The sequence below is a fragment of the Salvelinus sp. IW2-2015 genome, linkage group LG4q.1:29, assembly GCF_002910315.2.
Source record: "Salvelinus sp. IW2-2015 linkage group LG4q.1:29, ASM291031v2, whole genome shotgun sequence".
NCBI lineage: Eukaryota > Metazoa > Chordata > Actinopteri > Salmoniformes > Salmonidae > Salvelinus > Salvelinus sp. IW2-2015.
In genome coordinates, this window is record NC_036842.1 from 60126905 (window position 1) to 60152839 (window position 25935).

At 42.5% G+C, this 25935-nt stretch overlaps 1 protein-coding gene across 1 annotated transcript in view; it reads right to left on the reverse strand.

Moving 5' to 3' along the window:
- The window catches only part of ntrk3a (neurotrophic tyrosine kinase, receptor, type 3a), a 261268-nt gene that overhangs the window by 188820 nt on the left and 46513 nt on the right, over nt 1-25935 (reverse strand). The window contains exon 3 of the mRNA XM_070439688.1: nt 24985-25056. Within this exon, the coding sequence (XP_070295789.1) occupies nt 24985-25056 (72 nt within the window). The remainder of the gene's footprint in view (nt 1-24984; nt 25057-25935) is intronic.

The window sequence follows — 25935 nt, forward strand, 5'->3', positions numbered from 1 at the left end:
GGGCAGAACTGAAAAAGTGTGTGCGAGCAAGGAGGCCTACAAACCTGACTCAGTTACACCAGCTCTGTCAGGAGGAATGGGCCAACATTCACCCAACTTATTGTGGGAAGCTTGTGGAAGGCTACCCGAAACGTTTGACCCAAGGGGATAGGCGTCCCATCAACGGGACAGTTGTAAGTCATGCAGCGCCTTGTGTCACGAACGCATATTTTAGAGAAACAACAAATGTCGGTACATATAAGTGTCTTATATCGGCTGAAAGCTTAAATTCTTGTTAATATAACTGCACTGTCCAATTTACAGTAGGTATTACTGCAAAACAAATGGCATGCTATTGTTTGAGGAGAGCTCCTAACAACAAAACACTTTTTTCACCGCGACAGGTTTGATAAATTCACCTCTGAAGGTGAAATGTGTACTTACATTCTGAAATCTTGCTGTGATTTATCATCCAAAGGGTCCCAGAGATAACATGAAGTGTCATTTTGTTCGATAAAATCCTTTTTCATATCCTAAAAAGGACCATATAGCATGCACGATCGATTTTGTATTTCCACTCGTTCAATTTGCAACGAAAGGAATCTGTGAAAATCTAACCCTAAACATTGTTTCAACCAGTCAAATCACGTTTGAATGTATTCCTCAGAGATCCTAGAACGTAACCAGACTTCGCTATATCATTAGGGGTGTAGTATGTCCTATAGGACAACAAATTTGGTCAGAGAGCGACGCCTTCATGGAACGCTGATGACGTGGGCGGTCTTCACTTGAACAACTCTAACTTTGTCAAATAAGTACCAATCGGGGTCACACAAAGCTAGCTACATAGCCAATGAGCTGGGATTTACGGGAGTATCTGGGAACCCTGTGTCTGTCGCAAAATGTAGGAGCTAACCTTCTGCGACAGCATGCCTTTTCCTTTTGGACAAAAATTATAAGAATATTCAGAGTTATGAAGTTATGAAAACTGGTTGTTTTGCAAAGGTTGAACTTATAATATGGCTACTAATACTGGAAAAGCTAAATCAAAGTCCAAGTATAAAGATTTGACGATATTCTTGCAGAAAAATGTAATATGAATGCAAACTTCTCCTTCATGATTTGCCCAAATGTACCTGGGTGACTTCAAACTAAATGTAAAGTAGTTCACTCATACTTAAAGTTATCTGTCTGAAACTTTGAATATACACTCCTGCCATCTTGTGGACACAATCGGAATTACAACCAGAGTGATAGCTAGAACTGGGACCTTTCTGTTGAATTTTAAAATGGTGGTAGAAAAAAAACGGTTGGTTTTTTCTTTGTATTTTCTTCTACCAGATCTATTGTGGTATATTCTCCTACATTCAATTCACATTTCCCAAAACTTCAAAGTGTTTCCTTTCAAGTGTTTCCTTTCCTTGCTCCGGGGCCTGAGCTACAGGCAGTTAGATTTGGGTATGTCATTTAGGTGAAAATTGAAAAAAGGAGGGCTATCCCTAAGAAGTTTTTAAACTATTTAAAGGCAATGCTACCAAATACTAATTGAGTGTATGTAAATTTCTGACCCACTGGGAATGTGATGAAAGAAATAAAAGCTGAAATAAATCATTCTTCCTACTATTATTCTGATATTTCACATAATGTGGTGATCCAAACTGACCTAAGACAGGGAATTTTCACTCGGATAAAATGTCAGGAATTGGAAAAAACKGAGTTTAAATGTATTTGGCTAAGGTGCATGTAAACTTCCGACTTCAAAAGTATATATTTTTTGTAAATATATGTACAGTGCCTTTCGAAAAGTATTCAGACCCCTTGACTTTTTCCACATTTTGTTACGTTGCAGCCTTATTCTCAAAATTGATTCAATGCAACGTTTTCCACAGCAATCTACACACAATACCCATAAAGCTAAAACAGGTTTTTAGAAATGCTTTAAAATGCTTTAAAAATAAAAAACAGAAATTCCTTATTTACATAAATATTCAGACTCAAAATTGAGCTCAGGTGCATCCTGTTCCCATTGATCATCCTGGAGATGTTTCTACAACTTCATTGGAGTCCACCTGGGGTAAATTCAATTGATTGGACAGGATTTGGAAAGGCACACACCTGTCTATATAAAGGTCCCACATTTGACGTGCATGTCAGAGCAAAGACTAAGCCATGAGGTTGAAGGAATTGTCCGTAGTGCCCCGAGACAGGATTGTGTCGAGGCACAGATCTGGGGAAGGGTACCAAAACATTTCTGCAGCATTGAAGTTCCCCAAGAACACAGTGGCCATCATTCTTAAATGGAAGAAGTTTAGAACCACCAAAACTCTTGCTAGAGCTAGCCGCCTGGCCAAACTGAGTAATCGGGGGAGAAGGGCCTTGGTCGAGGAGATGACCAAGAACCCGATGGTCTCTATGACAGAGCTTCAGAGTTCCTCTCTGGAATTGGGAGACCCTTCCAGAAGGACATCCATCTCTGTAGTACCTCACCAATCAGGCCTTTATAGTAGTGGTCAGACAGAAGCTACTCCTCAGTAAAAGGCAAATGACAGCCTGCTTGGGGGTTTGCCAAAAGGCAACTAAAGACTCTCAGACAATGAGTAACAAGATCCTCTGGTCTGATAACACCAGATGTTTATCTTTCTGTCTTGGCTATGTATAGGCTACTTGCAGTAGGCCTATAAAACAGAAAAGGACTTTTCCTTAGTGTGTGGGTCGCTCAGGTGGGTGTCTAGGGTATAGGGTTGGGGACCGTTCCATCATGATAGGCAGTTAACCCACTGTTGGTAGGCCGTCATTGAAAATAAGAATGTTTTCTCAACCTAAATAAAGGTAAAATAAATACATAAATAAATAAATAGGACAATAAATAAATAAACTATAAATATATATTTGTTTTAATTATGTACATCCCATATCTGTACATTGAAAGCTCTCTCTGTCACAACTCCTGCTCGCAGACACACATGGGCTCTGGCATTTGCAACCATTTCCATTTTTCACTCACTTAACTCCTCACTTTTCCAAACACAAAAACACAAACCCCACCTTCCATCCCAATACACCTGCACATACCCACATACTGGGCCTTCTATGTCCTCTGTTTGCTGTGTTTTTACCTCTACCATGTTGATTCCTTCCTAATTTCGGGCTTCTGAGTAATTTGTGTTCCAGTTCCTTATTTTTGAAGATGTATTATTTCAATAATTATCCTTTCTTCTAATGCTGTAATTTATCTATTTATAAATACTACAAATAGAAAGTCTAATACTAATTATTTTTACAACTTTCCCTATCTTGAATGGTATACTGTATTTGTAGCTTATTTCTTTATCAATTCTTGTATTTTAATGTTTTCCTGTTTTTTAAAATTACAATCCCTACCATGGATAGTATTGGGTGTTCCAATATTCGACTCCTCTATGGGAACTTTGTATTATTTAGAATAGCCATGGAGGAGTCTTGGTGACTCGGAACAGTTGGTTATCAATGTACAGTTTATCGACTACGAGAGCTAAATGATTCCCTTTTAGTCTATTCACCTTGACGATTGGGTACAGAACTTTGTGGCGTTTAGCAATTTCCTTCAGGAACTGATCATCCATGCCTATTTTCGTGCCAGTGAGTCTTTTGCCCAGACTTTTAACCATTATTTTATCTTTAAAGAATGCACATTTTTCAACAATTGGGTACTCGTATCGCTGTCCTCTCTGTCCGAAACGGTGCACACATTCAAGTTTGATTTTGTCTACAGTATCGCATGGGATCTTTTATTGCATCTCAGTGCTAGAGGTGTCACTACAGACCCTGGGCTGTATCACAACCGGCCGTGATCGTGAGTCTCATAGGACGGCGCACAATTGGTCCGGGTTTGGCCGGGGTAGGACGTCATTGTARAATATGAATTTGTTCTAAACTGACTTGCCTAGTTAAATAAAAAATCTGTAGTGCTCTAAGAAGAAATTATTTCACCATACTCACTGGATCTTCACCCTCATTTTCTTTAAGTAAGTACCAGATTTTCTGGCATAGATGTCTGTATTTCAAGTAAGGCTTCTCTCAGAAACATGTTCTCCTTTTGAACTTCTTTAACGTCTGTTTCCATAGTATTGACTGTACCTTTTAGCTTGTTTGTTTCTTTCTCCGCTGTAGAAGCTTTTCGTCACTTCAACTTTTATATCTTTACTGACCAGTTCAAGAATATAACCTAAAGGAGCAGCAGTCTCCAGCCTGTCCCTTAGGATCCCCTCCCTGCACCCCAGACGTCACCCTCTCCCCCTCGCCTATCTCCCTCTCTGTGTCAGTGGGACCCTGTCAGTGGCCTTGGCTGTCAGAGGAACACTGAGGAACACTGCCTCATCTGACGTGTATCTGACAAAAACACCAATTAGGCCCCATTCCCAAGGCTATTTTTAGGGTGCCTGTGAGTGCTTTTATCTTTTCTACAGCGACATCTTTTCACAGAGAGATGTCGCTGAGAGGTGTCCATGGAACCGGGGGAGCTTTTTTGTTCATTTTAAAGCACTACTCAAATGACAGGATTATTTTTTTTTTGAATTCACATGAGAAGAACCCATATATGTTTCTGCACTGCAGCTCAGCTGCTAACTGCAGACCTGTCCAGCCGATCACAGACTAACAAGATGAGAATTCAGACATGAGAAAACAATGCCTGAAACCTTTAAACGCGATCGTTCCACCTGGACGCTTTGCGACACTAGCAGTTGCATTCGATCAGAACTACACAGGTGTGTGATACATTTGCACACAACTACAGTACATACAATATTCAATTGGGGAAATTATGTCCATTTTCTTTAACATTTAATGACACAGTAGCAGAGTTACACTGTACAATTGAATGAGATGTTGGATAGTTGTAGTGGGGTAATATTTTATAAGCATATTATTTAACCTCACATGCRACCCATAATAAGACTATGCACTTAGCCTATTAAAATGTTTATCAAACTCCATTTAACATTAAAGTAAAATCATGTGAAATCAAGTATTATGCAATGAGTTGACGATGACAACCAAGAATTGGTCTGAGAAGGAAATTCTAAATGCAAGTGTATTTCATTAACATTGTAAAATGAACAGATTAACATACAAGGCATAAAGCTTAAGTTACAAAGCATTAAGAACCATTGCAACACATTAATCTAGATATGATCAGAAAGGAGGAGAGAGAGAGACGTCTTAGCCTGAAAGGCCATGCCCCTAGAGACCCTGGGGGGGGGGGGGGGGGGGGGGGGGRGRGAGCGTATCTCATCAGCGCAGGTAAGGAAAAAAGAATGAGGAAGAAACAATGAAACTAAGACTCTTTTAAAAGCATCTGAGGGTGTTTTCGCATATAGTCCGATCTCAGTCCTTTTTATTAAAGTGAACTCTGGGGTAAAAAAAGCCAAAGAACTCAGATCTCTTTTTATTCACACTGCCCTAGCCTTTGAATGTGAACTCACCTATTTTACCAGTTCACTTCACCTATTTTGTGGGGTGAGTCCTCATTGCTATGTTTAGAAAGGAACCAAGATATTTTTCCAACACTCACTCAATGCACTGTGGGTTTTTACAAAGTGCAGGACAAGCCATTCCATCACAATGTGTTATCGGACAGCTAGATATAACAAAAATGAAATATCACATTTACATAAGTATACACCCCCTATACTCAGCACTTTGTTGAAGCACCTTTGGCAGCAATTACAGTCTTGAGTCTTCTTGGGTATGACGCTACAAGCTTGGCACACCTGTATTTGGGGAGTTTCTCCCATTCTTCTCTTCAGATCCTTTCTGTCAGGTTGGATGGGGAGCGTTGCTGCACAGCTATTTTCAGGTCTCTCCAGAGATGTTCAACCAGGTTCAAGTCCGGGCTCTGGCTGGGCCACTCAAGGACATTCAGAGACTTGTCCCGAAGCCACTCCTTCGTTATCTTGGCTGGGTGCTTAGGGTCGTTGTCCTGTTGGAAGGTGAACCTTCCCCCTCAGTCTGAGGTCCTGAGCGCTCTAGAGCAGGTTTTCWTCAAGGATCTCTCTGTACTTTGCGCCGTTCATCTTTCCCTCGATCCTGACTAGTCTCCCAATCCCTGCCCCTGAAAAACATCCCCACAGCATGATGCTGCCAAACGTGACGCATGGTATTCAGGCCAAAGATTTCAATCTTGGTTTCATCAGACCAGGGAATCTTGTTTCTCATGGTCTGAGAGTCCTTTAATAAAGGCCTTTTTGGCATACTCCAAGCAGACTGTCATGTTCCTTTTACTGAGGTGTGGTTTCCATCCTGCCAGCTCTAGGAAGAGTCTTGGTAGGTCCAAACTTCTTCCATTTAAGAATGATGGAGGCCACTGTGTTCTTGGGGACCTTCAATGATGCAGGCATTTTTTGGTACCCTTCCCCAGATCTGTGCCTCGACACAATCCTGTCTCGGAGCTCTAAGGAGAATTCCTTCGACCTCATGGCTTGGTTTTTGCTCTCACATTCACTGTCAACTGTGGGACCTTATATAGACAGGTGTGCCTTTCCAAATCCTGTTCAATCATTTGAATTTACCACAGGTGGACTCCAATCAAGCTGTAGAAACATCTCAAGGATGATCAATGGAAACAGGATGCACCTGAGCTCAATTTCGAGTGTCATAGCAAAGGGTCTGAATACTTATGTAAATAAGGTATTTCTGTTTTTTCTTTGTAATAAATTTGCTGTATACAGTGCCTTAAGAAAGTATTCACAACCGTATAATTTTTTCACATTTTGTTGTGTTACAGTCTAAATGGAAATGGATTAAATTGATATTCTGTGTCACTGGCCTACACACAATACCCCATAATATCAAAGTGGAATTATGTTTTTAGAAATGTGTACAAATTAAGAAAAAATKTACAGCTGAAATGTCTTGAGTCATTAAGTATTCAATCCCTTTGTTATAGCAAGCCTAAATAAGTTCATGAGTAAAAATGTGCTTAACAAGTCACATACTATGTTGCATAGACTCTGTGTGAAATAAATGTTTAACATGATGTTTTAATTACTACCGCATCTCTGTACCCCACACATACAATTCTCTGTAAGGTCCCTCAGTCGAGAAGTGAATTTCAAACACAGATTCTACCACAAAGACCAGCTAGGTTTTCCAATGCCTCACAAAGAAGGGCACCTACTGTATTGGTAGATGGGTAAAATAAAGTAAAAAGCAGACATTGAATATCCCTTTGAGCATGTTTAAGTTATTAATTACACTTTGGATGGTGTATCAATACACCCAGTCACTACAAAGACACAGGTGTCCTTCCTAACTCAGTTGTCAAAGAGGAAGGAAAGTGATTTCACCATGAGGCCAATGGTAACTTTAAAACAGTTACAGAGTTTAATGGCTGTGATAGGAGAAAACTGAGGATAGATCAACAGCATTCTACTGTAGTTACTCCACAATACTAACCTAAATGACTGAGTGAAAAGGAAGCTTGTATATACAGAATAAAAATATTTCAAAAAATGCATCCTGTTTGCAGCAAGGCACTCAAGTAATATTGCTTTTTGCCCTGAATACAAAGTGTTATGTTTGGGGCAAATCCAATTCAACACATTACTGAGTACCACTCCATATTTTCCAACCCATATTTTCAAACATAGTAGTGGCTGCAGCATGTTATGGGTATGCTTGTAATCGTTAAGGACTGGAGAGTTTTTCACGATACAAAATAAATAGAATGGAGCCAAGCACAGGCAAAATCCTAGAGAAAACCTGGTTCATTCTGCACTGGGAGGTTAATTCACCTTTCAGCAGGACAATAACCTAAAACACAGATCTACACTGGAGTTGCTTACCAAGAAGACAGTGACCATTTTTTCCTTGATGTTAAAACAAGACTATGGCTTATACCTATGTGTATATTTCATTTTACTTAAATGTGATATTATACCTTTAGTTGTTTTATTTAAACAGTATGTGATTGTATATGTTGTATATGTAGATGGCCGAGTTACAGTTTTGATTTAAATCTACATGGCAAGACTTGAAAAGGGTTGTGCTCAACAACCAATTTGACAGAGCTTGAAGAATTTTGAAAAGAATAATGGGCAAATATTGTACAATCCAGGTGTGAAAGCTCTTAGAAACTTATCCAGAAAGACTSACAGCTGTAATCACTGCCAAAGGTGATTCTAACATGTATTAAGTTAGTTAGTGAATACTTAAGTAAATTAGATATTTCTGTAACATTTCTAAAAACACGTTTTGACCTTGCCATTATGGGGTATTGTGTGTAGATGGGTGAGAGTAAAAACATATATTTAATCAATTTTGAATTCAGGATGTAACACAACAAAATGTGGAATAAGTCCAGGGGTATGAATACTTTCTGAAGGCACTCTACCTACTTAGAATGCATTTAGTTAAAAGATGAGACATAATAATTGTAATCAGAAGATACTATTAACATGTAAATATTATTGATAACAGAATAAATGGCAGAAGAGTAAATGCAGGTTACATAATGCTGTAATTGAAAATCGTACACCCAATGTAGGCTACTGACAAAAACACATTTGGAGTGTTATACAGTGCTAGGAAGAGGAGAATGTTAGCTTTCTAATGAGACCAACACAATCTACTCTACTCCAAATATCAAGCAAGTTACATGCTGTGTGTCATCAAACCATGTTTTTGAGAAAAATGCTGTCAAAGTTTACAGTTATTTTTAAGACATTTATTCAAACAATGAATAACTACTTAATTAATACAAAACACAATCCATTGACATGAGTGCCTGTGTTCTCACTCACTCACTCACTCACTCACTCACTCACTCACTCACTCACTCACTCACTCACCCAGTCACACACCACAACACACCACACACACACACACACACACACAGCCACACACACCAACACACACACACACACACACACACACACAACACACACACACACACACACACACACACCACACACACACACACACACACACACACACACACACACACACACACACACACAACTACACACACACACACACACACACACACACACACACACACACACACACGAGTGAGTGTACACGACATTTACAATACAAGCAACAGAATGTATAGGCTACATTGACATATTGTACAGGCACATGTACATATACATTATAAAAGAGAAACACTCTCACACTGCACATCATGCTTCAACCATATATGTTCAAGGACACATGTGGTTGTGACTGTTGTTTGCGCATGTGTACTTGGACTTCCACCATACTACACGTCCGCTCAAGACACGTGCACACCCCATGTAGTCCTCGAACAAGATGGTTGGTATCCATATTTTTTCCATGTCAGATTACATTCGGAGACAAGGCTTGGGAGGATAATAATGAATAAATTACTACATATAAATAACATCTGTTGGAAAATGCATGTCAGCAGAGAATGTGTATAGGCTTACTCAAACAAATGTTTTCCGTCTGATACATCCCTGGGCACAGCACACAGCACTGCATGATGTGCCCAACCAACCCTCTCACAATCCCATCCCTGCATTTTTATGACAGTCACACAGAATAAACGACATCTGAAAAGACAAACAGGGACGTGGAAGAGGGGAAAAAAATAAAACCAGAAAGGTGGAGGGTGAGAGATAAATAGGAAGGGGATGGAGGGGTGAAGAAAAACAGGGAATGGGGATGGAGGGGTGAGAGATAAAACAGAGGATAGGAGGGGGAGAGATAAAACAGGGAAGGGATGGAGGGTGAGAGAATAAAACAGGAAGGGGATGGAGGGGTAGAGAGAATAAGACAGGGATGGGGAAGATGGAGGGGTGAGATATAAAACAGGGATGGGATGGAGGGGGTGAAGATAAAAAGGGAAGGGATGAGGTGAGAGATAAAACAGGGAAGGGATGGAGGGGGTGAGAGAATAAACAGGGATGGGGATGGAGGGGTGAGAGTATTAAAACAGGGATGGGGATGAGGGGAGTGAGATATAAAATCAGGGAAGGGGATGGAGGGGATGAGAGATAAACAGGGAAGGGGATGGAGGGGGGTGAGAGATAAAACAGGAAGGGATGGAGGGGGAGAGATCGAAAAATAGGGAAGGGATGGAGGGGGTGAGAGATAAAACAGGATGGGATGGAGGGGTGATGGATAAAATAGGGAAGGGTGAGGGGTGAGAGATAAAACAGGGATGGGGATGGAGGGGGTAGAAAATAGGGGAAGGAAGGAGAGGGTGAAGATAACAGGGAAGGGGATGGAGGTGAGAGATAAAACAGGAAGGGATGGAGCGGGTGAGAGAATAAACAGGGAAGGGGACTGAGGAGGGGTGATATATAAAACAGGAAGGGAGGAGGTGGGAGAAAAAACAGGAGGAATGGAGGGTGAGAATTAAAACAGGGAATAGGGGTGGAGAAATAAAACAGGGAGAGGGATGGAGGGTGAGAGATAAAAGGGAAGGGATATGAGGGGCAGTGGAGATAAAACAGGGAAGGAAGAGGGGTGAAGATAAAACAGGAAGGATGGAGGGGTGAGAGATAAAACAGGGAAGGGATGGAGGGGTAGAGATAAACAGGGTGGGATGGAGGGTGAGGATAAACAGGGAAGGGTGATGGAGGTGGAGAGATATAAAACAGGGAATGGGATGGAGGGGTGAAGAGGATAAACTAGGGAAGGCGGGTGAGGTGGTGAGAAATAAAACAGGGATGGGGATGGAGGGGTGAGATTATAAATAGCAGGAAGGGAGAGAAAGGGTGAGAGATAGATAAAACAAGGAAGGGATGGAGGGGTGAGAGATTAAAACGAAGGGATGGAGGGTGAGAAGATATAAACAAGGGATGAGGGTGAGATAAACAGGAAGGATGGAGGCGTGGGAGAAATAAAACAGGGAAGGGATGGAGGGGTGAGAGATAAAACAGGGAATGGGAATGGAGGGGTGGAGATAAAACAGGGATAGGGTGGATGGAAGGTGGGTGAGAGATAAAACAGGGAAGGATAGGTGAGAGATAAACAGGAAGAATATGGGGGGTGAGAGATAAAACAGGGATGGGGATGGAGGGGTAAATATAAACTAGGATGGGGCATAGCGGGTGAGAGATAAAAACAGGAAGGGATGGAGGGGTGAGATATAAAACCAGGGATGGGATGGAGGGGTGAATATAAAACAGGGAATGGGATGGAGGCGGTTGGAAAAACGGGATGGGAGGAGGGGTGATAGAAAAAACGGATGGGGTGGAGGGGAGATATAAAACAGGGATGGAGGAGGAGGAGAGAATAAAACAGGAAGGGGATGGAGCGGGTGAGAGATAAACAGGAAAGGGATGGAGGGGTGAGAGATAAAACAGGGATGGGATGAGGGTGGGAGATATAAAACAGGGACGGGGATGGAGGGGTGAGAATAACAGGGAAGGGATGGAGGGGTGAAGAATAAACAGGGAGGGATGGAGGGTGAGAGAATAAAACAGGGATGGGGATGGAGGGTGAGATATAAAACAGGAAGGGGACAGGAGGGGGAGAGTAAAACAGGGATAAGGGATGGAGGGGTGAGAGATAAAACAGGGAAGAATGGAGGGGGTGAGGAGATAAAACAGGAGGGATGGAGGGGGGTGAGAGATAAAACAGGGAAGATGGGAAGATAAACAGGATGGGATGGAGGGGTGAGATTATAAAAACAGGAAGGGATTGCGGAGGTGAGAGATAAAACAGGAAGATGGAGGGGTGAGAGATAAAACAGGCAAGGGATGGAGGGGGGGGAGGAGAATAAAACAGGAAGGGATCAAATGAGGGAGGAGAAGATAAAACAGGGATGGAGGAGGGTGAATAAAAGGAGAAGGAGGGGTGAGAGATAAAACAGGAAGGTGATGGAGGGGGAGAATAAACAGGGAATGATGGGAGTGAGACGATTAAAAAACACAACGGGGATGGAGGGTAGAAATAAAACGGGAAGGATGGAGGGTGAGAGATAAAACAGGGAGGATGGAGGTGGATAAAACAGGAAAGGGAGGAGGTGGGTGAGAGAATAAACAGGGAAGGGATGGAGGGGAGAGATAAAACAGGGATGGGGATGGAGGGGTGAGAGAAAACAGGGAAGATTGGAGGGTGAGAGATATAAAACAGGATGGATGGAGGGGGTGAATATAAAACAGGGATGGGATGGAGGGAGTGAGAGAATAAAAGGGAAGATGGAGGGGTGAGAGATAAAACAGGAAGGGGATGGAGGGTGAGAGATAAAAACAGGATGGGATGGAGGGGAGATAATAAAACAGGAAGGGGAGCGAGGGGGTGAGAGATAAAACAGGAAGGGGATGGAGGGGGTGAGAGATTAAAACCAGGTGATGGAGGTGAGAGTACAACCAGGAGGGGATGAGGGGGAGAGATAAAACAGGGAAGGGGATGGAGGGGGTGAGAGATAAAAACAGGGGATGGGGATGGTTGGGGGTAGAATAAAAAGGGAAGGATCGAGAATGGGGAAGGAGAGTGGAATGATAAAACAGGGGAAGGGAATGCATGAGGGGCGGGTGAGAAGGGGGATAACGAGGAAGCAGGGAATGGGAAAGGGGAGGGTGAGAAATAAAAAACAGCAAGGGGATGGAGAGGAGGTGAGCAGGAAAAACAGGAGACGGAGTTGGAGGTGGAAGAAGTAAGAACAGGACTGGATGAGGGTGAGACTATAACAGGAGAAGGGAGGAAGTCGCGAGAGGGGGTGAGAGAAAACAGGAAATGGGAGGTAGGTGCCGGGTGGGTTGGAAGGAGGGATTAAGACAAGGGAAGGGGATGGAGGGGGTGAGAGATAAAACAGGGAAGGGGATGGAGGGGGTGAGAGATAAAAGGGTCAGAATATGCTCTGGTCTCTAAGCAGCAACTAGAATGAGAAACGTGAAAGAAAACCTGACCACACACACACACACGTCACTAGAGAATAAGGACAGCCAGTCTCTTTGGATCCAATTCAGGTCGGCTTTTGCTTGAGTTGACGAACGTTTGATACAAATATAAGTATCATGATTTACGAAAACACTCACCATGATCACACATCATAGTTTTGTACTTGCGTCACATAAAGAACTTGGTTTCAAATGTCGGTAGCACCCGTATGTCTGCCCTCTTAAATCCAGGGATCCGTCCTGGGAGCGGCATCTCGTGGACATCGGCAAAGTTGTTGACATACTGGACGATTCGCTTAATTTCTTTGTAGGACAGCAACAGTTTGCTGGCGAGACGACCACCACACCTCATCTTCCTTTGAACTACACCATGTTCCTTATAGAACTTTATCACTGCAGTCAGCTTTTTGTAGATATTCTGAAACCAGGAAATAAATTATTTAAAACATGCCTGTAATATGTGCTGAAAGGCGCAGTGTATTCTCAGCTCTTTTACTTCTATTCATGATACAGCCTACGGTTAATTTTTATTAAATACCTTACAAACTTTTTTTATGCTGTTGCAGCTCCAATAATAACAGAAACAATCTAGTTGTATTACTCTGACGAAAACTGGAATGTCTCTCTGCAGATTTCCTGCCTATGAAGGAACAAATGATGTCATCTGATGTTTCCTTTCTGTTTCTTCCTATCTGTTTGCAATCATGCCAATGAGCACTCAATGTTTTGTATCTGAAAAATAAGACAAATAACAATGTGTAATTCTTTAACACTTGTACTATTATTGTAAATGGGTCATGTTTTATATAAAGGTATGTGATAACTTTATAGATGGTAATTTCATGCATTTATGTAACCTGTCTTTAGGACAAATAGGACAAATATAAACACACACACACACACACACAGGTCCCATAAGTTACTACACATGTTCTATGGGCTACACATTGCCGACGCACACACACAGACACACAAGTCACATAAGTTATTGGCTACATAGCTAGCTAGGTTGCATAGGCTACAAATCCCCCAATTCTCTCTCTCTCTCTCTCATGCCACACATTCACCCACTCACACACACACACTTGTCTTTAATACACTAGCTAGCTAACTAGTCAGTCTATTTGTGCTTTATCACATACAAAAACACAGACTCGGACAGACGGACAGACACATTACACATTACTGACTCACAGCCAACTAAACTTGACTAATAGTTGAATGGCAAGAACTTACCATTGGTGAGTTCATTCATCTAGTCACGTCTCTTGACCATCTCCTTGGGGGTAAAAATCAAATAGCAGAGCTTCCATCCATTGAACTTGCAAGTGCAACTGATCTCGCAAGTCTTTTCAATTTCTTCCCCAGCATCACTGACATATCCCCCCTGGACCGACTAAAGCACCGTAATTGATGGATCCACCGTTAATGGGTGGTCTTCCTCAGTTGCCTCCTCAAGGGACTCGACTTCGTCTGCGGAGTCGCTGAAGGAGACACTCTCCGACTCAGGGTAAAAAATGAGTCGCCAATAAGTTGACTCCACTGATCGTCTGAACCAGCTCGCAGCACAACATTACTATTTAAAAATCTAGCGATTTCTCTCTCCCGGGAATCCACTGATGCATTAGAAAGCTAAGCTAGCTAGCTAAGGTGTAGGCAGTAGTGACAGTGTGACTATGTTTGATGGGTTTAGCTTTTTGATTGGGGAAACAGGAAAATCATCTGATTGAATAGCCTATTGTAGCTTGATTAAAAATAGATAGCTAGCAAGCTAGTTTGTAATTCATTCATGGTTTAACAATTGGGGAGGGTTTTGATTGTGCCGATAAAATAGTGCTGCGAAAGCCTGATGTGATGTGTTACAAGCTAGCATCCACCGAACCGATGTGAAAGTGCTCCGTGTCTATGTTTCATCCTACGTGTATAAGATTAAACACGATATTTTGGTGACAATACATACAGATTATGAAAACAAAGACAATATTTTCTTTAAAAAACACAATTTATATGTAAATTAATCATAGCAACTTCTGACTGATTATGATAGAGCGTGTCACATATGATGTCATCTTCTCACACTATTCAAACCCCACAATAGAATAAACAGCTTATGAAACTCTCTTAGCCTATAGATCACATATTGCAAACAAATAATCTAAACTAAATATTCCCAAAATATTTTAGAATGTCTGTGCATCCTTGACAGTCCCGAACCTACACATCATAATTTTCTCTCTTTTCTGGCACCAATGTGGCAGGGGAAATGGTGTTGCTGTAGTCTAGTGTGTGGTGCGGGAATAATGAAAAGCAAACTTGGGGAGCTTTGTGTTCACATTACCCTTAAAAAGGGAACCAGACCGCAGAATTCAAGCGAACCGAACTCAGTTTCGGTTAGATTCGGGGGCTCTTTTGAGGGGTCTGAGTTCCTTTGGAGTGTTCACACTGCACAAAAAAATGAAACGAACTGCACTGAGTTCACAAAAATTGGCTGAAAGGGACCAAGTGTGAAAACACCCTGAGTTGCTTGGATAAAAAATCTAAGTTGTTGACCAATAGTATTACTGTAAAGTTAACCTCCAATCAGATATCAGACCTACAGGTTGTAAAGACAACAGAACCTCTGCTACCCAGATGTGAGACAAGAGGGGGTTAGAGCGATGATGCAACATTACTAACACAACAAAAAGGCGTCCTTGCATACAGCTGATAAGCACCACTTCGGGGGCCGCACTAAGTAGTGAAAGCTGTTCTCGCTGCGGTACAGATCTCTCTGATGTGATCTGAACATAAACTATTGGGGTGGTCAGAAGGGATCCCGCTATCCCTCATCCCGCTATCCCTGGCTGGCCCTCTCATCCCCCGCATGCAGAACAGGCACCTGTGGATCAGCACAGAGCACGCTTCACTACAGGCTACAGCTACCACTACGGCTAGAACAGCTTGGGCCGTGGGAGTGAGGTGAGAGATGGCYAAAGGGAACTCAGTAACCTTCTCTACGCACACCGCCAACGTTCTAGAGCAACCGCCCACACAGGCATCAGGATCCACCGCTCCAACTGAAAGATAATGCAGTGACACATCACTCCAGAGATACAATACTCACTCACTCACATACACACACGCACGTGTACAAACACACACATCCACCAACACACCTGATCTAATCAACTCTAGTGGCGGAAGAAGACGCTACTTTCGTTAAGCTGCATCTCTTCCTCCACCCCTGTCTTCATTCTTCTACTCCATCCCACTCTCCATCCCTCCCTCCATCCACCGCTCACTCTCCCTCTGTAATAGTGTGGCCTTGTCTGAGAACGAGCCGCGGAGAGAGTTCACAGACACTGATTACCGTTGAACAATAACGCCAGGCCTCACATAAAAAGCCAATTACAGCCTTAAACGTTCTATCACCCCTCCTTAAAGAAAGATCATAGCGTTTTAGTTATACATGGCGATGAGGCACAATGGGGAGAGTGTGATAAAGTCAAATTCATTTTCTGCTCAACTCCTGTGCCCTGCCAAGTCGTCCAGCGTGAGAGGTTCCTGCTGTGATCACCCCTGTGGTAAAAGAGCACACGGGTGACAGCAGACGCAAGGAGATTTGTTCAGAGAAAGAGAGGGGGAGGGAGGAGAGTAAGACAGAGCGAACAGAGAGAAGACGAGACAGAGTGACAGAAAGAAATACGCCCCAGTGTTCATGCGCCTAAATCTGGTTACTCAAGAGACAAGTAAGTAAAATGTACAGACTGTACAGATGCTGTTTCCAATTCATTCCACTCCATATCAATCCTTGGCATGAATTACCTAGTCGTTGGTCCCCAGTCTTTCACAGCCGTATATAACCATGGGTCATGAGACTGATCTTTGACTGTGGTACGTTAGGGTACTGTGGGAGCCTAATGACTCTTTAATCTTGCTTGCAATGGTGGACTCTAAAGCGGAACACACACACACACACACACACACACACACACACACACACACACACACACACACACACACACACAGCAGTCTGATCCACCCCCAAACATCAAACAGCCATGGCCCATATTCAAAACCTACAAATCATAAACATCATGCATTTATCACCCATGAAGGAACATGTTAAAATGTTTATTCCTGTGGTGCCAAATTAGAAACACAGCCACTGGATACCGTGACAGAATTATGAAAGCAATTTACTATCTCCATCTCCTGATTTAGATTGCGGCCTCAATGCATTTCAAAGTGGGCATATCCATCTCGGATGTGCTTCCCCCAGACCAGAGATCATCAACTAGATTCAGACACATGCTGATTTTGACCGCAAGAAGCCAACACATATAATATTTGACTAAAACATTACAATTTCTAACCCTTCTTACATATATAATCACATCTTTTTGTCAAGTGTGGGAATACTGTGGAACAGATTTCCAAAATTAAAATCCCTTGGAGCGGATTTTCTTGTGTTTTTACAGTCTTTAAAGTCCAATAATGAAAAATGTATTTTTGGCTCAGAAAACTTGGGGCAAAATAAAATCATCAGTGGGCCAAATTCATCCCGCTGGCCACCAGTTGAGGAACCCTGCCCTAGACAGTGGCGATAAAAAGCAATCTTTGGAGAATTGCAAGGTGATTATTGAGTAATAAGTGTCCTTGCAACAATATTTCAAGAAAATCACTGGCCGATAAATGTCAATTAGGGGAGGCAACCAAGAGCTATTTCCCCTAAACATTGGTTAGAGACTGAAGTACTGTATTTGTGCCTGTGTGTGTGTCACCTACTGTATTTGTGCCTGTGTGTGTGTCACTGGAGGCTCCTCAGAGGAGGAAAGTAAACTGGTAAACTGCTTGCTTTACACATTACTGCATGATTGTTGAGTGTTTACTAACGCATTAGTTCTAGTAGCTATGTTGACTATGAAATGAGCTAATATGGTGACAACGATGTAGGCTGTGTGTAGCGGTTAGCGGTTATGGTATGAAGGTTTGGCTTGGAAAGGTTTTTTCGCCTGGAGTCCACAAGTAAAGGGAAAAGGTGAGAGAAGGAGAGTGTGTAGATGCGATAAGGAATTATACAACAATCAAAGTGATGATGCTGTTTGTATGTGGCTGCTATGAAAGTGAACTGGGTTTGCAGGTGATCAGGGGTGTATTCATTCTGCTGATTCTGTGGAAAATCTTTTCTTAATTGGAAGCAAAAGGAACAAAACGGGGATGAAAAGACCTGAAAAAATGTGAGTATCATGTAGTAGCCTTAACCTATCAATGTTACATTGACCTGGGTGAATGGAATATGAATGACAGTCATCCAAAATGCTGTAATAGAAATAAGGCCATGCTCATTTAAAAAAAAAAAAATTAAATGTGGAATGATCCAAATCTGTTCTTATGTTAATAAATAACTGTTGTATTCAGTACCAGTGATATCACACAACACATTTCATATGATGTGGTTTGCCAACATTTGCATGGTATTTGCTCTGTAAGCAGAGATGCATAGATTGCACAGTGTGCACAGTATTATCAGTAGACACACTCACACACACTTTATAATTTAAGGTGCAAATACCTCCATAAATTCAAAACTGTTAAACGACTGTGGCATCACATACACTCCTTTATATAGTAGAACATTATGAACCATTTTCTGTGGATATGGGATCTTTATTCGAGAGTTTTCTACAGCAGGAAAGAAATCCTGCAGCAACAGGAAATGTGAATTATTATGTGGATTATAGTCAATGGACTTTTATGGTAGGGGTTGATATATCTTTCAACAGGGAAAATCAAATCAGAAATTTCAGTGTAAATTTAACACTTCAGAAGCCATTTTAAATCTCAAATACACAACAAGTTGAACATTTCCTGCATACAGGAATTTTCTCCTGCAACAGGGTGATCAAATTAAGATTCTACATCTGTAGGAGTCGATTGGATTGATGGGATTCCCAGCTAACAGTCACAGTTCATGTTGTCACAGTGCTGCACATCAAGACGAAACAGACAGCTATGGTGTACATATGTGTGTACAGGAACAGTACTAGGATAGACAGGTCAAGGAAAGCTAGGTGACTGACTCAAGAGGTTGTCAAAGAGATCCCTCATTCTGCAGAGAGGGACAGATTCAGTGGGACAGTCACACAGYGGAGGTGGACTTTTTCTGGCCCTCTCCCTCTCTCTTTCCCGTGAGAAGCATACTGATTGTAGGCATCGGCTATATCAATGCCCGGCATGAATAATAAACAGTGTCATTTCAGCAGCTGAGGAGGGTTCTTAAACGGGGGGGGAACAAAGTAGAAAAATACATGAAGAAGGCTAAGCCATTGCAACAAGGACCATGGCAAAAGCAGGAAGAGGAGATAGATAGAGATAAAAAATATATATATATTATTGTCACATGCACCGAATACAACGTGTGTAGACTACCGTGAAATGCTTTCTTATGAGCCCTTCCCAACGATGCAGAGTTTAAAAATAATAGTAAAAAGAAAAAATTGTAACAAGAGGAATGAAATAAAATACACAAGAATGGAGCTATATACAGGAAGTACCAGTACCAGATCAATGTGGAGCTATATATAGGAAGTACCAGTACCAGATCAATGTGGAGCTATATACAGAAGTACCAGTACCAGATCAATGTGGAGCTATATATAGGAAGTACCAGTACCAGATCAATGTGGAGCTATATACAGGAAGTACCAGTACCAGATCAATGTGGAGCTATTTACAGGAAGTACAGTACCAGATCAATGTGGAGCTATATACAGGAAGTACCAGTACCAGATCAATGTGGAGCTATATATGGGAAGTACAGTACCAGATCAAATGTGGAGCCTATTTAAGGAAGTAACCAGTACCAGATCAATGTGGAGCTATATACAGGAAGTACAATACCAGATCAATGAGGAGCTATATACAGGGAGTACCAGAACCAGATCAATGTGGAGCTATATACAGGGAGTACCAGTACCAGATCAATGAGGAGATATATACAGGGAGTACCAGTACCAGATCAATGTGGAGCTATATACAGGGAGTACCAGATCAATGTGCTGAAGTATGGGGTATTTTAGGTAGATATACATGAAGGGATGGTAAAGTGACTAGGCATCAGGATAAATAATAATAAGAGTAAAATGAAGGACAGAGTACAGCAGCAAATTATGATTGTAAAAGTATATGTGTGTGTGTGGGGGGGGGCTTCAGGAAAGTATTGAGACCCCTTGACTTTTCCACATTTTGTTACGTTACAGCCTTATTCTAGAATTGGTTAAAAAATACAAATCCTCATTCATCTACACACAATATCCGATAACAACAGAGCGAAACAGTTCTTTTTTCTTTTTTTGTTGTTGCACATTTCTAAAAACAAAATAGAAATAACTTATTTACATAAGTATTCAGACCCTTTGCTATGAGACTAGAAATTGAGCTCAGGTGCATCCTGTTTCCATTCATCATCCTTGAGATGTTTCTAAAACTTGATTGGAGTCCACCTGTGTTAAATTCAATTGATTGGACATGATTTGGAAAGGCACACACCTGTCTATATAAGGTCCCACGTTTGACAGTGCATGTCAGAGCAAAAACCTAGCCATGAGGTCGAAGGAATTGTCTATAGAGCTCCAAGACAGGATTGTGTCGAGGCACAGATCTGGCGAAGGGTACCAAAACATTTCTGCAGCATTAAAGGTCCCCAAGAACACAGTGGCCTCCATCATTCTTAAATGGAAGAAGTTTTAATCCACCAAAACACTTCCTAGAGCTGGTCGCCCGGCCAAACTGAGCAATCGGGGGAGAAGGGCCTTGGTCAGGGAGGTGACCAAGAACGCTATGCTCTAACAGAGCTCTAGAGTTCCTCTGTGTAAATGAGAGCACCTTCCAGAAGGACAACCATCTCTGCAGCCCTCCACCAATCAGGCCTTTATGGTAGAGTGGCCAGACAGAAGCCACTCCTTAGTAAAAGGCACATGACAGCCCGCTTGCAGTTTGCCAAAAGGCACCTAAAGACTCTCAGACCATGGCAAACAAGATTCTCTGGTCTGATGTAAGCAAGATTGAACTCTTTGGCCTGAATGCCAAGCGTCACGTCTGGAGGAAACCTGGCACCATCCCTACGCTGAGGCATGGTGGTGGCAGCATGATGCTGTAGGACGTTTTTCAGTGGCAGGGACTGGGAGACTAGTCAGGATGGAGGCAAAGATGAACGGAGCAAAGTACGGAGATCCTTGATGAAAACCTGCTCCAGAGCGCTCAGGACCTCAGACTGGGGTCACCTTCCAACAGGACGACCCTAAGCACACAGCCAAAACAACGCAGGAATGGCTTCGGGACAAGTCTCTGAATGTCCTTGAGTGGCACAGCCAGAGCCCGAACTTGAACCCGATAAACGTCTCTGCAGAGACCTGAAAATAGCTATGCAGCAACGCTCCCCATCCAACCTGACAGAGCTTGAGAGGATCTGCAGAGAGGAATGTGAGAAACTCCCCAAATACAGGTGTGCCACGCTTGTTACGTCATACCCAAGAAGACTCGATGCTGTAATCACTGCCAAATATGCTTCAACAAAGTACTGAGTAAAAGTTCTGAATACTTATGTAAATGCGATATAAATATATATATTTCTTTAAATAAATTAGCAAAGATTTCCAAAAACCTGTTTTTGCTTTGTCATTATGGTGTATTGTGTGTAGACTGATGAGGAAAAACAATTTAATACATTTTAGAATAAGGCTGTAACGTAATGAAATGTGGAAAAAATCATTTGGTCTGAATACTTTCCGAAGGCACTGTATACACTCACTCACACACACATACCGACACAAAAAGACAGAAAGAGAGACAGAGAGAGAGATAGCGAGAGAGATAGAAAGAGAGACAGAAAGAGAGACAGAAAGAGAGATAGAAAGAGAGAAAGAAAGAGAGACAGAAAGAGAGATAGCGAGAGAGATAGAAAGAGAGACAGAAAGAGAGACAGAAATAGAGACAGAGAGAGATAGACAGAAAGAGAGATAGAAAGAGAGATAGAGAGAGAATGCCCTGTGTGGGCTGGTTGGGGCGTTTCATTCCTGGAAGTCACTGTGTAAGTGACATTTCAGTGTGAAGACACACGGCATAGGGTTGAGAAGATTTAATGAGAGTGACTTTTTGGTCTCCCTCCTCCACTACTGGAGGGAATAACCTTTACAACTCCCCCCTGACAACGATCCCTCAAGATACTGGATATTGGTTGTCCTCTCATATCAAGGGATAAAAAAGATGGATCTGAAGAAATCCAGACAGCAACCTTACATTCTGCCACACATAGCAGGAGACACATTAAATGAACCTTAGACTTCAAAAACAGGTTGGGCAATGTAAGTTCAAACGCAGAGAGCTTTGGTATTGATTCCATTGTCTTTTGTCGAGAACAGTTGAGAGCCCATTTCCAGCCATTTCAGGATAAAGGCCTTGAATAAACAACTGATAGTGGGACCCTCTGTATGTGTTTACAACCAGTGTTTGACCTCGGACTGAAATAGGTGCTGGTACTGTACTCATTTTGGGTGCCGGTACTGTTTGTATTTAGGTGCAGGAACTCCACAGTACTTGTATTCTATAAGAGGAACAGAAACAGTAGAACATTAAGAGGTGCCGGTACTCAGCTCCGGTGAGCTCCTGCCCAAGTCAAGCACTGTTTATAGCAATGCACTGTGGGTCAAAGAACATTCAGGTCCAAGAGAAAACAAATATTAGTACAAATATATATAATATAGAATTGCATGGTGAAATCCAATTGATCAAATTGGATTTAAACCCAATACAATAACTTAAATAACATATAGCTCAAATGAAATTATGGATAATTTACTGTACATTTCTCAAACCCACAATAGAATATATCGGTATCATTCCCAGCCTGCCAGAAGTTAGCTATTTATGCTCCTGTGGAGCTGAGGCCCTGCTGCACTGAGCTAGCCTGACGACTCACACTAAATTCTTCCACTGCTCTGCCGCTCGCTGCATATTTAGTACTGAGACTGCCATCATTGAAGTCGTTCGTTGTGAGGAGGGGCACAAGGGGCATTGTACAAAACAAAGTCATCAGCGATTGGATCGTATCAAAGACAGCCCCGAATGTGTTCACACTCGGTGAAGGGTCGGGGAGGTACTCAGATCCGGACTCATTGCGGAGAAGAACCTAACGGCCATGGGCGTGGTGTGGCGTTTGGCTGGAGCAAGGAGTCTGGGTAACCAGGCAAGCACTGAGCTGATTTATGGGCTAATTTAGATGGAATGCTTGTGACACAAAGCATAGGGAGCCTGCTCCCACACTGCTCCTGGGCTGGCCCATTTGACCGATGTGAATGACCGCTCTGGAAATCTAGGGTTTTCTCTACATAAAACCCAGCGCAGCGTGAAAGACATTGTCCACTAAGCACAAGGAGAGCTGTAATAAAACACTTCCCTCTCTAACAGGGTGCATAGATCTAAGGTGCATAGATGACTCTCTAGAACCTCCAGCTCTATAACCCGAGTCCTTGCAGCTCCAGAGGTAGACGTGTACAGTATAGCGCGTGTGTGGCCTTCTTCAGCCATCATCCTATCATCCTTTATAATGAGAGTCCATTAGCATGTCCATCTGCTCTGTTTGAGACAGTGGACAGTGAAAGGTGGGTATTTTAATGACTGTCCTTCCCGTTATCACATGAAGAGATGATGGAGTCGACTCCAGCACTCTGTCTCTCACAGTTACACTGCACGGGACATTGTTACGCATTCTAGTCAAGGCCAGATTCACTGAATCTTGTAAAAGAAGACAAAGAGATACACACACGCACACACTCACGCACACTCTCTCTTTCACACACAGACACACTCACACACACACACAGTTTTCTAACTGTTTTTCCCTACACACATTAACTTTCATGTGTACCCACTCACACGAAAATGTACATACATATATACGAACAAACATACACAAGAACAGTGATGAATACCTCAAAAGACACGGGACTGCTGAACTGAAGTGTGTGATTGACAGCTGAGATTACAGACTGGTGACTCCAGGTAGTCGACTGCTATTCAATTTCTTCCTCACTGTTTACTCTGGGAAAATTGGGAAATAACAGCGCTGTCACACTCAAGAAGTCTCACCTTTATTATGGAAATCAACAACACTTCGCTAGCGGTGCCACTCAGCCCATGCATATAGTCCCCAAACCACCTCCCCTTCCCTCACTCTTAACACAAACCACTGCACTTTTCACCAACCTGAAATTGGGTTCATTCTGAATATGTACACAGCTAGTGAGGAGTGTATACATATTGAAAGATAGAATGGAATAAATGCATCTGCTTGGAGGCCCAGCCTAGGTTACAAACCACATATATACATTATGAACAGACACAGCAACCATAACATGGTGGAACTGTGTTCAGCCGTGTGTGAAGCAGCCCAGGCATTGTACTTTAGCTGAACTGGGGCTGAGTCCCAAATGGCACCCTATTCCCTTTATAGTACACTTATTTTAACCAGGGCCATGGTCAAAATAAGAGCACTATAAAGGGAATAGGGTGCTATTTGAAACGCAGCCTGGGACTAGGATATTACTGCAGCAGGAACACACTACTTCCTGTAGAGGAGGGGTGAATTATGTATGTTTGGATACTGTATGCCTGGAATGGGACAGGGACTACGCTAGAGTGGTTTGTGGGCCCCATGTGGAATGGGATGCCTGCATATTCAGTAGAAATGGCTGTGGTGATGGTCTCTAGCTTGTGCTAAACTTAACTAAACTCCACATGCCTTGGTTAATATGTGGCCTAGTCAATCTGAAGATCTCGCTGTCAAAGGAAGATCAGTCAGTAAGAAGGAGAGTCAGAGGGCGGTGAACTGTGAACAAAGCAGCCTGCCAAAGGTAATTGAGGGGGAGAATCCACACGAAGAGGGGATGTGATGTACTGTATATTCTCATCTGTGTTTAACAGTAACAGACTCCTAGAGAGAGAGAGAGAGAGAGAGAGAGAGAGAGAGAGGAGAGAGAGAGGAGAGAGAGACGAGAGACGAGAGAGAGAGAGAGAGAGAGAGAGAGAGAGAGAGAGCGAGAGAGAGAGAGAGAGAGAGAGAGAGAGAGAGAGAGAGAGAGAGAGAGACGGAGGTAACAGTAACACCACTCACATGTAGCGCAGGTGGGGGTTCTGGGAGAAGGCTCTGGCCTGGATRCCACGCAGGTTGCCGTTCATGATCGTTCTGGAAGAGACACACAGTGTCACAGAATGTAAGGCATCTAATACACTACCAGTCAACAGTTTGGACACACCTACTCATTCAAAGGTTTTTCTTTATTTTTACTGTTCACTGTGTGAATCAGGGCTTCATTGTCGAATTGCTGCAAAGAAACCATTACTAAAGGACACCAATAAGAAAAAGAGATTTGCTTGGGCCAAGAAACCCGAGCAATGGACATTAGACCGGTGGAAATCTGTTCTTTGGTTGGATGAGTCCAAATTTGAGATTTTTGGTTCCTATTGCTGTGTCTTTGTGAGACGCAGAGTAAGTGAATGGATGATCTCCGCATGTGTGGTTCCCACTGTAAAGCATGGAGGAGGAGGTGTGATGGTGTGGGGGTGATTTGCTGGTACAGTGTCTGTGATTTATTTAGAATTCAAGGCACACCTAACCAGCATGTCTACCACAGTATTCTGCAGCGATACGCCATCCCACCTGGTTTGCGCTTAGTGGGACTATCATTTATTTTTCAACAGGACAATGACGCAGCACACCTTCAGGCTGTGTAAAGGCTATTTGACCAAGCAGGAGAGTGATGGAGTGCTGCATCAGATGACCTGGCCTCCACAATCACCCGACCTCAACTTAATTGAGATGGTTTGGGATGAGTTGGACTGCAGAGTGAACGAAAAGCAGCCAACAAATGCTCAGCATATGTGTGAACTCCTTCAAGATTGTTGGAAAAGCATTCCAGGTGAAGCTGGTTGAGAGAATGCTAAGAGTGTGAAAAGCTGTCATCAAGGCAAAGGGTGGCTACTTGGGAGAAAGTAAAACATTCAATATATTTTGATTTGTTGAAAACTTTTTTGGGTTACTACATGATTCCATATGTGTTATTTC